Source organism: Cyanistes caeruleus, chromosome Z (genome assembly GCF_971803275.1).
Source record: "Cyanistes caeruleus chromosome Z, bCyaCae1.hap1.1, whole genome shotgun sequence".
Classification (NCBI taxonomy): Eukaryota; Metazoa; Chordata; class Aves; order Passeriformes; family Paridae; genus Cyanistes; species Cyanistes caeruleus.
The window spans coordinates 81627143-81641327 of record NC_141732.1 but is presented as its reverse complement, the minus strand read 5'-3'; the positions used below and the strand labels follow the sequence as shown (position 1 = coordinate 81641327).

General features: G+C 53.4%; 1 protein-coding gene across 21 annotated transcripts in view; it reads right to left on the bottom strand.

The window, feature by feature from the left end:
* The window catches only part of NEDD4L (NEDD4 like E3 ubiquitin protein ligase), a 136297-nt gene that overhangs the window by 77719 nt on the left and 44393 nt on the right, over positions 1–14185 (bottom strand). For 8 of the 21 annotated variants that reach the window (XM_086867240.1, XM_086867238.1, XM_086867231.1 and 5 more), the window contains one exon: positions 13593–13784. Coding sequence is in view for 9 of the 21 variants with exons in the window: in XM_086867216.1 (XP_086723342.1) it covers positions 5979–6170 (192 nt within the window). In the remaining 12 variants the exon portion in view is untranslated. Of the gene's footprint in view, positions 1–3499; positions 6184–11543; positions 11705–13592; positions 13785–14185 lie in introns of those variants that run through there. The other 13 variants (XM_086867217.1, XM_086867221.1, XM_086867222.1 and 10 more) reach the window with 11 other exon arrangements.

Sequence of the window (14185 nt, the reverse complement as noted above, 5' to 3'; positions counted from 1 at the left end):
CAAAGGCTGTCTATCAGCATGTGAGCTCCAGCCTGCACTGACACAGGGCTGGGGTCCCTGTTAGCTCCAGGCTGCACTGACACGGGGCTGGGGTCCCTGTGAGCTCCAGCCTGCACTGACACAGGGCTGGGGTCCCTGTTAGCTCCAGGCTGCACTGACACGGGGCTGGGGTCCCTGTGAGCTCCAGCCTGCACTGACACAGGGCTGGGGTCCCTGTTAGCTCCAGGCTGCACTGACACGGGGCTGGGGTCCCTGTGAGCTCCAGCCTGCACTGACACAGGGCTGGGGTCCCTGTTAGCTCCAGGCTGCACTGACACGGGGCTGGGGTCCCTGTGAGCTCCAGCCTACAGGGACACAGGGCTGGGGTCCCTGTGAGCTCCAGCCTGCAGGGACACAGGGCTGGGGTCCCTGTTAGCTCCAGGCTGCACTGACATGGGGCTGGGGTCCCTGTGAGCTCCAGCCTGCACTGACACAGGGCTGGGGTCCCCAGGTTGCAGGGACATAGGGCTGGGGTCCCCAGGCTGCAGAGACACAGGGCTGGGGTCCCCAACTTCACTTCCCAAATGCCCAAATTCCCAAATAGTTCTGGTGTCCAATAGAGAGGAGACCAAAAGCGCTTAGCGATTTCCATCACCGGGTACACACTGCAGCAGCCATTCCAGCACTCACCTCTGACCTCCCTCTCACACAAGATCTACCTCCTGTCCAAGTTTTGGGAATTTGAAACAACAATTTCATCCCCTATAGGGCACAGACACTCAGGAGCTGCTGGGAGCCAGGCAGCACGCACTGGCCTAGGGTACAGGTACCTGCACCAAAATACAGCTGATCATCTCTCATGGGAGTGAAATGAAGAAACACAAATGCAGGTACAAGTACCTCAGAACTGAACTGACCAGACCCCAAATAAAATGACAGCAGTACAAAGGGATTAAAGGCAAATTCTCATGATGTCAGCAGGCTGAAGAAACCACTCAGGGTTTTGCTAAATCAATTCAAGCAGTGTTAAGAGGCATTTCTTTAATAAACAATGTCAATCGAAACTGTAACTAAAGCCGTGACTGGAATGTTTTAAAATATGCACTAGTACCAAGCCAAATTTTGGACAACATTCTCAGGAAAAACATGACACAGATAGGCACATGATATGAGAAGGTCACCATAAGACTGGAAAACACATTAGCTACAAACTCCAGCATCTTAACTCTGCAGACTTTGAGGCCAGTCAGTAACAGCTGTGAAGGGCCCACGGTTTCAACAGCTTCCAAAGGGGCTCTGTCAGGATCTTGCATTAGGAGCATGCAGGAACACGGTGACAAACGACCTGGCAGGTAATCCACACCCAGCCTGTAACCACTTAGTCTGCTTTACAATGTTTGACTTTCAAACTACAGCAGAAACTAGTTAAGACAAAACCAAAACCTGACTGTGTGACTTGATTTGGCACAGCCTCTAGCACAGCTGCACGATGGCCCTAGAAAAAACAACTCTGACCTTGCTCCCAAGCCTGGCCAGACCTGCCCAGCACAGCATCTGCAGGACAGGGGGGGCCTTTGCTGCACCCATCTCTCCCATTCTGGGGTCCCAGAGTGCCACAGCCACCACCCTTGGGATGCAGCTGGCCCCTAAACAGGGATAAGTAAAATCCCAGCTTAAACACAGGGGAGGAAAATGCAACATGTTCTTTATCATGCTAATTAGAACACAGAATGAGAAGGAAGGCTCTGGGTAAGAGAGGCAACAGAAGCACCAGGATAATAATCCACTCCATACAACAAAGAAAATTTGGAATAAAGTATCTATAGTGCTATCTTTAAAAGAGAACAATCCATTCAGGCTCACTGCCCATTATCCCTTCTAAAGGCCCATGTCCAGCTCTGGTTTCCAGACCTTCAGCCAGGCTCCCTGGTGGCCAGGGGAAGCCTGTCCCTGTTCCTGCCCAGCTCCCAGGTCACTGCGCCTCCAGTGAGCAGCCAGCAGCACTGCTGGAGTCCTGATGTCACAGCCACAACCAGAGAGCAGCTCACAAGAAGGAAAACACACCTCCAGTACTGTCAGACTGGGAATATACCCTGGTACACAGCTAGCTTTTCATGAGAATGCTCCCACAAGCAGGGCTGCTAGGAGAGGATCAGCCCCAGAAGTGTGGGCGAGAAGCAGCACTGGAGCCAGCAGAGGCACAGGAGAAGCCAGCCCTCGTGCTGGGGGGTACAGGCCAGGAGGCACTGCCGACACAGAAAGCAGCAAGCAACCTTCATCCCACTCACTGTGCTCCCCAACACACCCCTGCTCCTGCAGCAGGGACGCTGTCAAGACCCAGGTGTGTCACAGTGCTGCTGGGACCAGCCTGCCCTGCCAGGGAACACCACACAGCAAGGCTCCCTCCCACGAGGAACAGAAAGGAGAAGTGCCTCCTGAGGCCATGGTAGCAGGAGTGGTGTTACTCACACACAGGCCAGGCCAGGCATGCACAGGAATTTATCTGATCCTGAGGACTGAATGTTTTTCTATGGACACTGGAAATAAGGAATAAAATATTAAGTGACCAAACTTGACCAGCTGGAACTGAAACAAACCAAACATCCAGCAAGGATAAACACTGAGGCAAACCTGTGCCTCCACCACTTATCTGAAACAAGTGCAGGCTGTGCAAGGAACATGCCCCTCACTGTGGCACCCAGCACTGAAGCTGCCCAACTCACCACTCCTTGGGTCAGCCACTTCTCCACCTCAGGTGTCCACCCATCCAGTGGGATAGGTGTAAACTTTAATAATGTGCTGGGTTTTAGCACTGGCTAACTTGACCTGCGGTCAAACTATCACGAGTGCTAAGACAGCATTTTAACAAAGGTGAGGAGAGAGAAAAGGCACCTATGAAATGAGGCAGGGAGGTGACCCTGCAACCCTGAACTCTGAACAGAGACACCATTCCCACAGCTATAAAATGGAGATGCATGTACACCATTGCCAGATAGTCTCAGCTCACTAAAGCAGAACCTGTCCAAGACAACATTTTCAAGTTCTTTCAGCTCAACTGTTACAAACAATGGCCAAGCCAGTATTTTATAACACTCAAACATCATTGTACCGAGAGCAGAGGTTACAGAAGCAAGTCCATTGCTCATCGCTGAGCAGCAAAGCTGTTGCTTTGTTACTGAGGCTGAATCAGCACAATCACAAAGCCCAGACTCACAGTTTTGTCCACAAACCACTTCTCCCTCTTACCACTCCCTTCACCACAAACAGCAGGATCGGTCAACTCAAGACATCTTTAAAGAAAGGTTAAAAACGCCACTTGTTTGTTAGGGAATTCATCCACTTAACATTCCCGTATGACTACAGAGGAGTTGCTTTTAGACAAAATTGCCACAGACTTCATCAGGGTCAGGATTCCAGCCTGAGACCCACACAACCAACTTCACAGCCACCAAAGAGCAGGCTCCCTACCCTCCCTTCACACACACCCTCCACCACCAGCCCAGCAGCTCCTACCACATACCTCTGACTTCCATCACCTTCCCAGAAGTTACTGCAATTCCACGGCCCTGCAAAGACATGGGACGCTGTCTGCAGATTCATCCCAGGGCATACAAAAGAAAGCAGCATCCCTCTTTCAGCAGTGCAAATCCACTGGAGCTGTGTGGGCTGCTCCAGAAGCCACCAGCCTCAACTCCCCCCCCCAAGTGGAGGGTGAAGGTGCAAGTGAACTGTCCTGGGATCAACCACTGAGATCAGCACCAACTGAAGCTCCTCAGCACATAACCAGCATCAGCTGAAGCTCCTCAGCACATCACACACACCTAACTGGGTGCTGCCCAAGGGCCCAGTGCTAAGGAAGCAGTCACAACATCAGCCCTATAGTACACCCAACTCCTAAATTCCGTTTGGTTCATCTGAATAAAGCAGGCTAAAGCACCTCTGATGGCAGCAGCCAGTGCAGCCTCATCTCCAGGTACCTGGGCTGTCTCCATCACCCATGGGTCTCAGCTTGGCCTCCTCTTTCCAACCCCAAAACCCAACACTTCTGTGGGGACTTCATTTTTGTCCGCATGGCTTCCAGAGCAGCACGCTCCAAACCTTACATCCAGTGCCACCAGGAAGAGGCCAAAAGCCTCTTTGCCAAAACCCTGGCAAAGGTTTTCCCCACCACACCAATTTCCAAACAGACCATCCATGAGGCAGTCATCCCAGGACACCTTCTCCTGCACACTTCTCATCACTCCCATCTCTACAAAATCTTGCCATGAATTTGGTGTGATCATCTACATAACATAAAGATGCTTAAAGAGAGTCAGACTTTGGAGTGCTTTAAATTAAAACCAACACAGATTACAGGAACATACTTCCACCCTCAAGCCAGGATTATTCAACACTAGGATCTGCCAAAGGAGAGCGGATGGCATGGTTGTGCTCCCCATTCCAAATGCTTCTGCTCCTCTCCAGCACATAAACTACATGGAAACAGGAAAACCTGGCTTGAGCTGGCAGGACACCAATACAGCCACACTGATCCATGCAGTGAGGCACAGAAATAAGGTGCTATGGCTTAATGGCAAAGCCCAACTCATTGATGGAGTTTTCCCTCAGAATAGACAGTGCTCTCATAACTGGAGATATTTATTCTGGTAACAGGCAAGGTTCCTAAATCCTAGAAACTGGGATTCTGACAAGCACCTACAGCCTGCCAGCGCAGAGGAATTACGGTAAATGGAGGGAGATAAAAAATGAACAATTACAAATATACACACCAAGTCTGCTGTCCAGTCAAGACATCACCTGGCAGACACAATACATCTTAATACATTCTATGGTCCAGCTCAGAAATCAAGTTTCTGGATTTGTTTTGTTGGGGCTTTGAGCTGTTTTTACAAGTTGGTTTATTTTTAACTATTTTAACTACAATTAGCATCCAGGCCTGTGCAATTTAGCCAAGTCTTTCATTTTAAAATTAATTACTAGTTCCCTACAGAAAACAATCCATTTCCTAAGGATTTAGTTTTCTTCCTCATTTCTGGCAGGGGAGAGGAAAAGACAGTGGAGCAGGGGAAGGGAACACTCCAGCACTAAAAACTGGGCAGCTTAAGAAACCCATGCTGGGAAAAGTTGGCATGACAGTGTGTTAAATACTTCAGAAAGGCACAGTTCCAGTCCCAGGTAAAGCCTGTCAGGTGTTAGTACTGACCTGGCAGCAGCTCCAGCCCCGAGCTGAGCACGCCAGCAGTAAAACCACATTCCTTCCTCCCAGTGCTGGAGGTAGGAGTCACCCAACCCGCGCCACATTCCTACCCAGCATACCCAAAATAACAGTGTACACAAGATTACACTGCACTTCTTCCCAGAAGGGGACAGAGCTGCCCAGCAGCCCTTCTGCTGCTCCAGTAAAGCCCTCCTACTCAACACAACAAAACATTTGAGAGGAAGTAGCGGTGAAAGCAAAAGATGGAGAAATTTATGGAAGTTAATGAGATTTCTCAGTTCACCAACACCAAAATTTAATTGTAATTAAATCAAGATACTTCTGCACATTGTTATCACATCTAGGACTTTCTATTGACTGAAGCTGTTGGATAATCCAGCCCTCACTGCTATTACAAGGCCTGGAAGTTTCCAGCTTGTCTAGGAAGTCCCAGTTTATATTGCAGAGAGGTTAATTAAGCAAAGGTCCTGCCCCATCCAGTCTTCTGGGACTGAGTTTGCCAGTTCGGCCCAATGCAGCAGAAATCAGTGAGCTGCCAGCATGCTGCACCCACAGCTGCAGATGTGCTGTGGCCTCTGGATCCTACAGCAGCTGTGCAGGCAGCCCACCTCACGCCAGGAGCTGTTTGCTTTGGAAAGGATAAGTGTGGTATCTCACAGAGCCTCTCACCGGCTGGAGACACAACTCCGGCCTAGAAACCGCAGGGGTGAATTCCTCCCACAACATCCTAGGATGTAGCAGCGATTCCCCTCTGCCAGAGAAGCTCGTTCGGCGCTCGTACCATGCCTGGTGATGTTTTCCAAACGAAGGCTCCTGTAGGAGATCCTGTAGGATTCCTGTAGGAACTCCCAGCGCAAGCCGTGCTCCGGGGGCGAGCTGCCTGCACATCCACAGGTGTGGGGCTCACGGTCCACGTGTGCTTTGCAGGAAAATGGCCTCTGTGCAGGAGCAGAGGAAAACCTCGAGTCCCCATTTCCCATTCCACAGTGCCCTCCACCGGCCAGCCCTTCACACGGAACCCAAGGAATGCTTATCCCGATTCCCAAAGGCAGCAACGGAACCGTGCCTTGCGCTACCTGCACACCACCCTCGGGGGACAGACAACAGCCAGGGGAGACCGAGCCATCTCTGAATGGGGATATAACTAAAACTAACGTTCCTTGTCTCCTTCAGACCCTCATGTTAATACAAGCCTTCTTAAATGTCTTTACATTCATTTTACAACGAAACTAAAATTTACTTAGTGGCAGCACTAGTGACCAAAACATGCCAATAACTCATCAAAAGCTGGTGTAAAATGCAGGCTGTTAGAAAAATCTATTGACCTCCTGAGAACCACAGCCTATTTTGATATTCTGCCACACAAGTAGATATGCAAGCCCTGTCATTTATGAAATGCTTCCTTACCTGGACTTTTTAATCATCATTTAAGGTTTACATGCTATCCCTGAAGCCAGTGCACTTAGAGTCCATAAAAACAATTCAGGGTCAATAAAAAAGTCACTATTCTGAATCTCGTACACTGTCAGTGCTGTGACCAAGGGAGGCCCCTCTCATACTCAGATGGCAGTGAGGCTTTTATGTAACCGGAATATTCAGAGCAGAAACAACAGAGCTCTCATTTAAAGGGTCTGTGTTCAGCGGTGGCGACAGAGGGTGCATCTTCTCAAGGAACTCAAAGGTTTTTTCACATAAAGCATCCAGGTTCAGGTGTGCAGTGGGCTGGGCTGGAGCTCACGGGGTCAGGGGAGCATCCCTGGGCAGACTGGTCCCCCACACTGCCCCTTTGCACCTCACAGCTGAGGAGCCACAAGCTGCTTCTCCAGCACATCCCTGCCCTGCTCAATCATCCAGCGCTGCTCCAGCGCTGCCCCAGGAGCTGAGCTGGGAACCAGCACAATGAAGGGACACAGCTCTGGAACCCCTCCCAGCACCAGTCCTGCCAGGGACCCCGTGGGGACGGTCTGGGTTCAGGAAACATCTCTGGCCCTGCCAGCACAGCGTGGAAGCTGGGTGAGCAGTGAGGTACAGCCTCACCACTGAGGCCACACAGCAGAAAACATCACCTGAAATCTGACTGCAACCATCTACAACACTGACACTGCCCCAACAACTCAGCATTGCCATGACTTCCAAAGCTTATGGTTTGCTTCAAATGCAAAGCAGAGAAATCCAGCCCTGAACTCCCACGTGTCACTGCTGTCATTGAGTCCAGGGAGGGAGGGAAAATCACAGCCTTTTTCCCCCCCCAGTAAATCCTGCTGATCATGAGCAACAGCATCTTCTTGAGGCCTTTGCAGCCCCATCTCATGGATCCATTAACATGACACTCGAGTACCGGGAAGGAGACACCCTCAAGGGAGATCATTCCAGAGCAACAAATCCATCAGGAACATGTAAACACAAAAGCCAACCTCCCATATGCCTCAGTCTGAAACAGCTTGCACAGACAGTTTATCCATCACAGCACGAGCTGCACTTCACCACAGCACCCCCATGGCAAATCTTGGCTTATTCTTCCCCTGATGTCAGATGCTGTCCAGGTGAGCCTGTGCTTTGCAGGAATTCCTCCTGTCCACAGGAACTGTTTCCATCATACTCAGAGCTGGGTTTGTTTGCCTTTCCCCAAAGTGTGTCTCAGTAAAGCCAAGTGCCACACAGGCTCCTGAGATCCTGAAATCCTTCAGGATCCATTCCTCAGGCACAAGGCTTTGCCCAGCACAGCCCACAAGAACTAAGATGAAAGGTTAGGCTGCAGTGACTACATGCAGAATTATTTATCTTGAGGCGTATGGGATTGTATCTCACACATTGAGATATTTTCAGGAACATAAGATCCTTTTGACAATTTCTAAGGCATGACAAAATGTCATCTCAGTAGGAAGCTTCTAATTCCAATTGACTCAATCACAAGTCACAGAAGTTGAATAGAACTTGAAAAGAGAAGAATTGTGCAACTGCAGGGAGCAGTTTCACATATGAACCTCTTTATGACCTAATATTTAAAGGTATAAAAAGACACTCTTCAAGGATCTTTTTTCTGAAGTTCCATTTTTTATTCCAGCAAACAAAATCCAAGGAGCTGCAAGTTTTGCTTCCATCCAAGGACACTGAGAAAGTAAAATGTTTGTGATTTGTGTGGGCAACATTTGACTCTAAAGAAACCCGAACGGAAACAAATAAGAGGTGCACTTCACTCACAAATATTTTCCGCTACAAAAGGCCGTAAGTTTTTATAAACACTGATATTTAGAGATTATATGAAAGCGCCTAAGCTTCCAGGAGCCTGTATAAATATTATTTCCCAGAATGGCCAAGGGGCTGAGGTTGGCACAAGGCTCTGGAGGTCACCTGGCCCACCCCACGCTTCTGCCAGAGCTGGCTGCTCAGGCCTGTGTCCCAAACAGCCCCAAGGAAGGAGCTCCAACACCCTCTGGGCAGCCTGGCCCAGAGCAGAGGCCACCCCAACAGTGAAAAACTGGCAGTATATGAACCTGATTTACAACTACTTTAGCTAATTTATATAAACCACTTTACCGTTCAGATTTACAAGGAGGCTGATCTACGAACACAACAGGACAAGCTGCAACGGTTGGCTCATCCCCTGTGACTCAGTGATCCCCAAATCCCCAAACTGCCCGGTGTCCCCACACCTATGGGAGTCCTTGGGCAAAAGGGAACAATGTCCATGTGGAAGGCAGCCCTGGGAGCCACAGCCACCCAGAGGGATGGGAGCAGGCCCATACCCTGCAGCCACACGTGCAGCCAGGCCTGCTCCACGCCCACCGCACACATCAGCTGTGCAAGCAGGAGGGAAGCCTGTGCCTCTGGTCTGTAGGAGAGACTGCTGGTTCTGTCTCTCTGGAGAGCCACTCAGAGAGTCCAGCTTGCATGTAAATCACTGCGTTTTCCAATCAGCAAATGTGCCAGGAGGGGAAGCACTGCACAAGGCCAACTCAAAGCCCTCCAAAACCCATGTACAACAGATCTGCAAGCTGCATTTCACACCCAGGCAGGAACAAAGGAAATGAATAGGCTGATATGTCCACATATGCAACTCAGCCTCTCACAGCTAATAGAGCTCTGCTTTCCAAAAAATGATGAGCCAAGTCTAAGCCAATGCTAGTGGGAAGTCATTACCCACAAAAGGCAGCATGCAGAGAACTGACAGCACACCTTCCTCGGCCCTCCTGAGCTTTACCTTTACTAGAGCTCTCTTACAGCCACCTTCCTTGAGAGAGACCATGCTCCCTCCTCCATGCTGTCCTCTGCCCATTACTAGAGACTCAACAGCAGGTCAGGCTCTCAGGGTCATGAAACCACAGCCCAACAGGCTCTGAGTATCACCTGCATCTTTCTCCATGCCACTCCTCCCTCAGTCCCTTCTCCCTCTTTCTTCCATCCTATTTCCATTTGTGGACTCCTGCTGCAGTTTTAGATGGTCGCTGCTCTTCCTGAGAAGTGTCCAGCAGCAGCAGATACACAGCAAAGCAGGAAACAAAGCACAGTCTCCTGTCCCTCAGCCAGTGTGGTCATCACTGCAGCTGTGACATCGGTCACTGCTGAGAGACCAGAGCCTTTCTTTTCCCAGCAGCTCCTTTTCCAACAGCTTGGTTTTACCTCGGAGATGAGTGATAAACACATCTCCTTGCCCACGGCTCCACAGGCCAGGTCCCCAGCACAAGCTGAGGCTGAGCATTGTGGCAGGAACAGCCCCTGCTCTCCTGAGATCCCTCCACCTCCAAGCCAAGGTTGCAGATTTCTCCCTGTATCCGTTTCTCTTTAGCATTCCGTGCAAGTACCAGCATATGTCGAGGCAGGAGGCAGGGACAAAAGACACAGCAAGCGCACGCACAACAGAAAAGGCAGCAGCCAAGCTCCAACGTGGTGTTCTCAGCCACCTCCCTGGGACTGGCAGGGTGGCTCCTGGTTTCCCTTTTCCTCACAGATCACACTTGCTAATACAAGCACAAAAGCACCTCCAATCAAATGTTTGGGGATGCCCATGTTGGGACAGCAAACCCCTCTGCCTTTAGCTGTTCCCTAAGGCTGTGCAGACCCCCAGCAGCAGGCAAGATCACCGCAGGCCCTCCGGCAGCCCTGGAGCAAGCAGGGCCCTGCAGATGGCTCGGCAGTGGGCCCAGCTACCTGCAGGGTCGGGAAACGCACCGGAGCTGGCCCAAAGCTGCTTGGGGACTGGTGCCAGCCACCGCTGTGCTCACACGAAGGCTTATGGAAACAACCCAGCGAGGAGAAGGTTCTTCTCTGCTGTTGTGCTCGCTATCTACATCACCCAATGCTCCTGCAACGCCCTCTCCTCGCCCCTACCTTCACACACATACAGAGCATTTGCAATCACTCTGCTCTCAGCTTTATAATTTAACAACAACAGAATGACACCCCCCCTTACCAAAACACCCACTCCTACCCAGGAACCTTCTTCCCAATGCGAATGAAACCTTACAGTCATCCAGACTCGGTGCCGCTGAAAGACACCAGGTAAGAAACATTGTCTGTCAGCTTCACAAGGCAAATGTTTTTAATGTTACTTTCTTCTACACCACAAACAGACCGACACATCACCCGTTGTGCTCAGCCCCACAAAACCGGAAGCAATGCTGTTGTAATTACTATTCACTCCTGTAAAAATAAAAGCAATACGTGCGCTCCTAACAGCCGATACCTTGAAACCACAGCCCAGTAATGCAGCCTTGCCCATTGCCGATGCTCTACGACACTGGCTCCCCTAAGAAAAGGAGCACCTGACCAAGGCAGTGAAACAAAAAGGGCATTAAATAAGATTTTTAACATTCACCTAAAGTAAACCGGACTGTTCTCCTCACGTCTGTACGATTTGTTTGGTTCTACAGAAGACATCGGCTGATAAAGCCGGCACACGGCGATTAGTTATCGCGGGTCCTACCCCGCTTATCAGCTCCATCTGCATTGGGGCCAGGCTGTGTCTGACACAGTGCCCGGCGCACCGAGCCGGCGGCTGCTCCGCTCGGGCCCCGCGGCCGCTCCCTGGGGACACCGGCAGCGCTGCGGGGAGGAGGCGGAGAGGGGCGGCCGCCCCCGCCCGCAGCTCCGCGGGCCGTGGCTCTTTGTTCGCCGCCGGCCCGGCCGAGGCACCCGCGGGCTCCGGGCGGCCGCACCTGCCTGGGGTGCGGGCAGCGCTCCCCGGGCGAGCGGCAGCTGCGGGAGGGGCGCGGAGCCCTGCGGGGCGGGCGACGCTCGCCCTCCCGGACCGACCGTCGACCTTCGCCCAGCTCCCGAACCTCAGCCGCGGCTCACCGCCGACGGGGCCCCGGCACACCCCGAACCCGGCCCGTCCGCGCAGACCCACCTCGTCCTCCGAGAGCCCGTACACCGGTTCCGCCGCCGCGGTCGCCATGGAGCCGCTCCCGGGCCCGCCGAGCCGCCCGCCGCCGCCTCCTCCTTCTCCTCCTGCCGCCGCTGCTGCCGCCGCTGCCGCTGGCCCGCGGGCGGCGGAAGGCGCCGGCAGCCGAGCCCGGCGGAAAGGGGCCGGGGGCGGGGCCGCCCGGGGCCGCCCGCGCTGCCGCCGCCGCCGCGGGCCGGGGCTGAGCGCGGCCGCAGGGACGGGGAGAGCCGGCGGGGCGGGGAGAGCGCCGGGCCGGCCCAACGGCGGCGGGCGGGGCGCGGCACAAAGTGCGGGAGGGGCTCCCGCTCCTGCCCGCAAGCCCCGAGGGACGGGCGTGAGGGGGAGCACGGAGGGGAAAGGGCTCCAAGAAGTGGGGGCGTGAGGGGACGCGTGAGGGGGCGCGTGAGGGGGCGCGTGAGGGGAGGCGTGAGGGGGCGCGTGAGGGGGCGCGTGAGGGGGGGCGCGAGATGGGGCGCGAGATGGGGCGCGAGATGGGGCGCGAGGGACGCGCGCGGCGCAGGGGCGCGTGTGGCTGGCGCCCCCCAGTGGGCGGGAGTGGCGCCGCCGGGCCTGGACTGCGAGAGCGCTCCCCGCGGCACCGGGATGTGTCCCCGTGTCCCGGGATGTGTCCCCGTGTCCCGGCGTGTGTCCCGGGATGTGTCCCGGGATGTGTCCCCCTGTCCCGGGATGGGCAGGAGCGAAGCCCCCGCCCATGTGCGTGCCGTGTGTCCCGGGATGTGTCCCCGCGGCACCGGGCCGTGTCCCGGGATGTGTCCCCGCGGCACCGGGATGTGTCCCGGGATGTGTCCCGGGATGTGTCCCCGCGGCACCGGGATGTGTCCCGGGATGTGTCCCGGGATGTGTCCCCCTGTCCCGGGATGGGCAGGAGCGAAGCCCCCGCCGCCCACCGCTCTCCGGTGCAGTCGGACGTGGTCGCTCACTGTGACATTCCTTCCCGCGCCATCACGGGTTTTAGGGACACAAAACACTGTGGGCACTTCTGGGCTAAATCAAGTCCGGATTTAGCTCTGAATGAACTTTTGGGTTGTTTTGTGCCCCTGAGCTGGCTGTGCCCGGCCGTGCCCCTCTGTGCCAATGTCCCATTCTGATCTCTGCGTGTCTCCGGCAGTGGCGGTGCTTAGCTGGAGGCTGTTGAGGGATGGCAGCGGTGCCCAGACACATCCATGCTGTGTTACATTTACCCGTAAGTGTTACCGAGACACGCGGGACTGGGGGCACCACAGCCCAACACGGCTGTTCTGGGCCCTTCAGACACGTGCCGCTGGCTCCGGCTTCAGCAGCCCACCTCTGTGTGCTCAGGTACTTGGCACCTGTTTCTGTTCCACCCAGCTGAGCACAAAGGGAAAACGGAGATCCCTTTTTCTGGAGAGTCTCCCCAGCGGTCCGTAGGCCAGGACGTTTTTCCAGCCTTTCCAAAGCCCTTTCTGGGGCAGGAGGGATGTGACCTCTGCCCAGAGAGCAGTGCCTCGGAGCTGAGCTGTTAAAGTCCAGCCTGGGGAGACATCAGCCTTTGTACTGCCCGGGTCCCTCCTGGCCATAAACCACTCGTGGTGCAGGCAGGGCCGGGCTCCTGCTTGCCTGACCCAGGCCAACCCTCTGAGCTCGAGTCCACGGGAGCACCCGGCACCAGGCTGACTCCTCAGGCCCCTTGCCAAGATAGATTCTGTTTTGTTCCTCTCTGTTCTGAGCTCAGCAGATCATTTCCAGCTCTGGGTGTAGCTTTTCCCCTCTGCTTTTCAGTCACCTGCTTGGTTGCCTCAACTGAAGTGTCTCTACCGTGTCCCACCCCCTGGATAGCACAGAGAAACAAGAATTTGGGAGTCCTCTTGTTCAGTCCATAAACACATCTCAGTTCTTTGCCTCCCATATCTTTCTGTGCTGACACCAAGAGCTGGAAACCATCAGGAACCCGGCATTTCTATTCAAGAATGTTTCTATTTCTGAAGAACAGAATGAAAAAGCAGTTGCTGTCATTCAACAGCTGTAACTGGCCTGCAATCCCAGCACGGTGAAGACGGTGATACATGGAAGTGTCAGAATCCAGATCTTTCCTGCAGCACGTGTTCATGTCCCTCTGGAATCACAGCCATGGCTTTTTGCTTGCAGCTCACAGCACCCGGGCTGCCGGTGGTGTACAGTCAGCCAGCATTCCCACCAACAGGTGCTCCCCAGGGAAAAATACACCTGGACGGGAATAGAATAAAAGGATCTCTGAGGCCAGAGCAGAAAATTAGTGCCACTAACAACTCAGTTGGATTGCAAAGCTTTAGTATCAAATTCCAGGCTGAAGATTACTTGTTTGTTTGCCTGCGCATGTTACACGCATAATTCCTCTTTGGAATTGTGTTTACAGTAATAGATGGCCCTGGAGAGATGTAATTCATGTGATAATGCTGACATCAGAAATCTCCAGGTGCAGCTCAGATGATTTATAACTGGCCTCTTTATAGAACCAAGGCCCATGAATTATTTACAATTTTCTGAGAAAAATAGATTTAGTGTGTCTTACGGCTGGCAATTCTCTGTGAGAGCTGTCGCTCCACGCACCTGTGCAGGACGGGAGTGGGAGGATGCGGCTCCCGCTG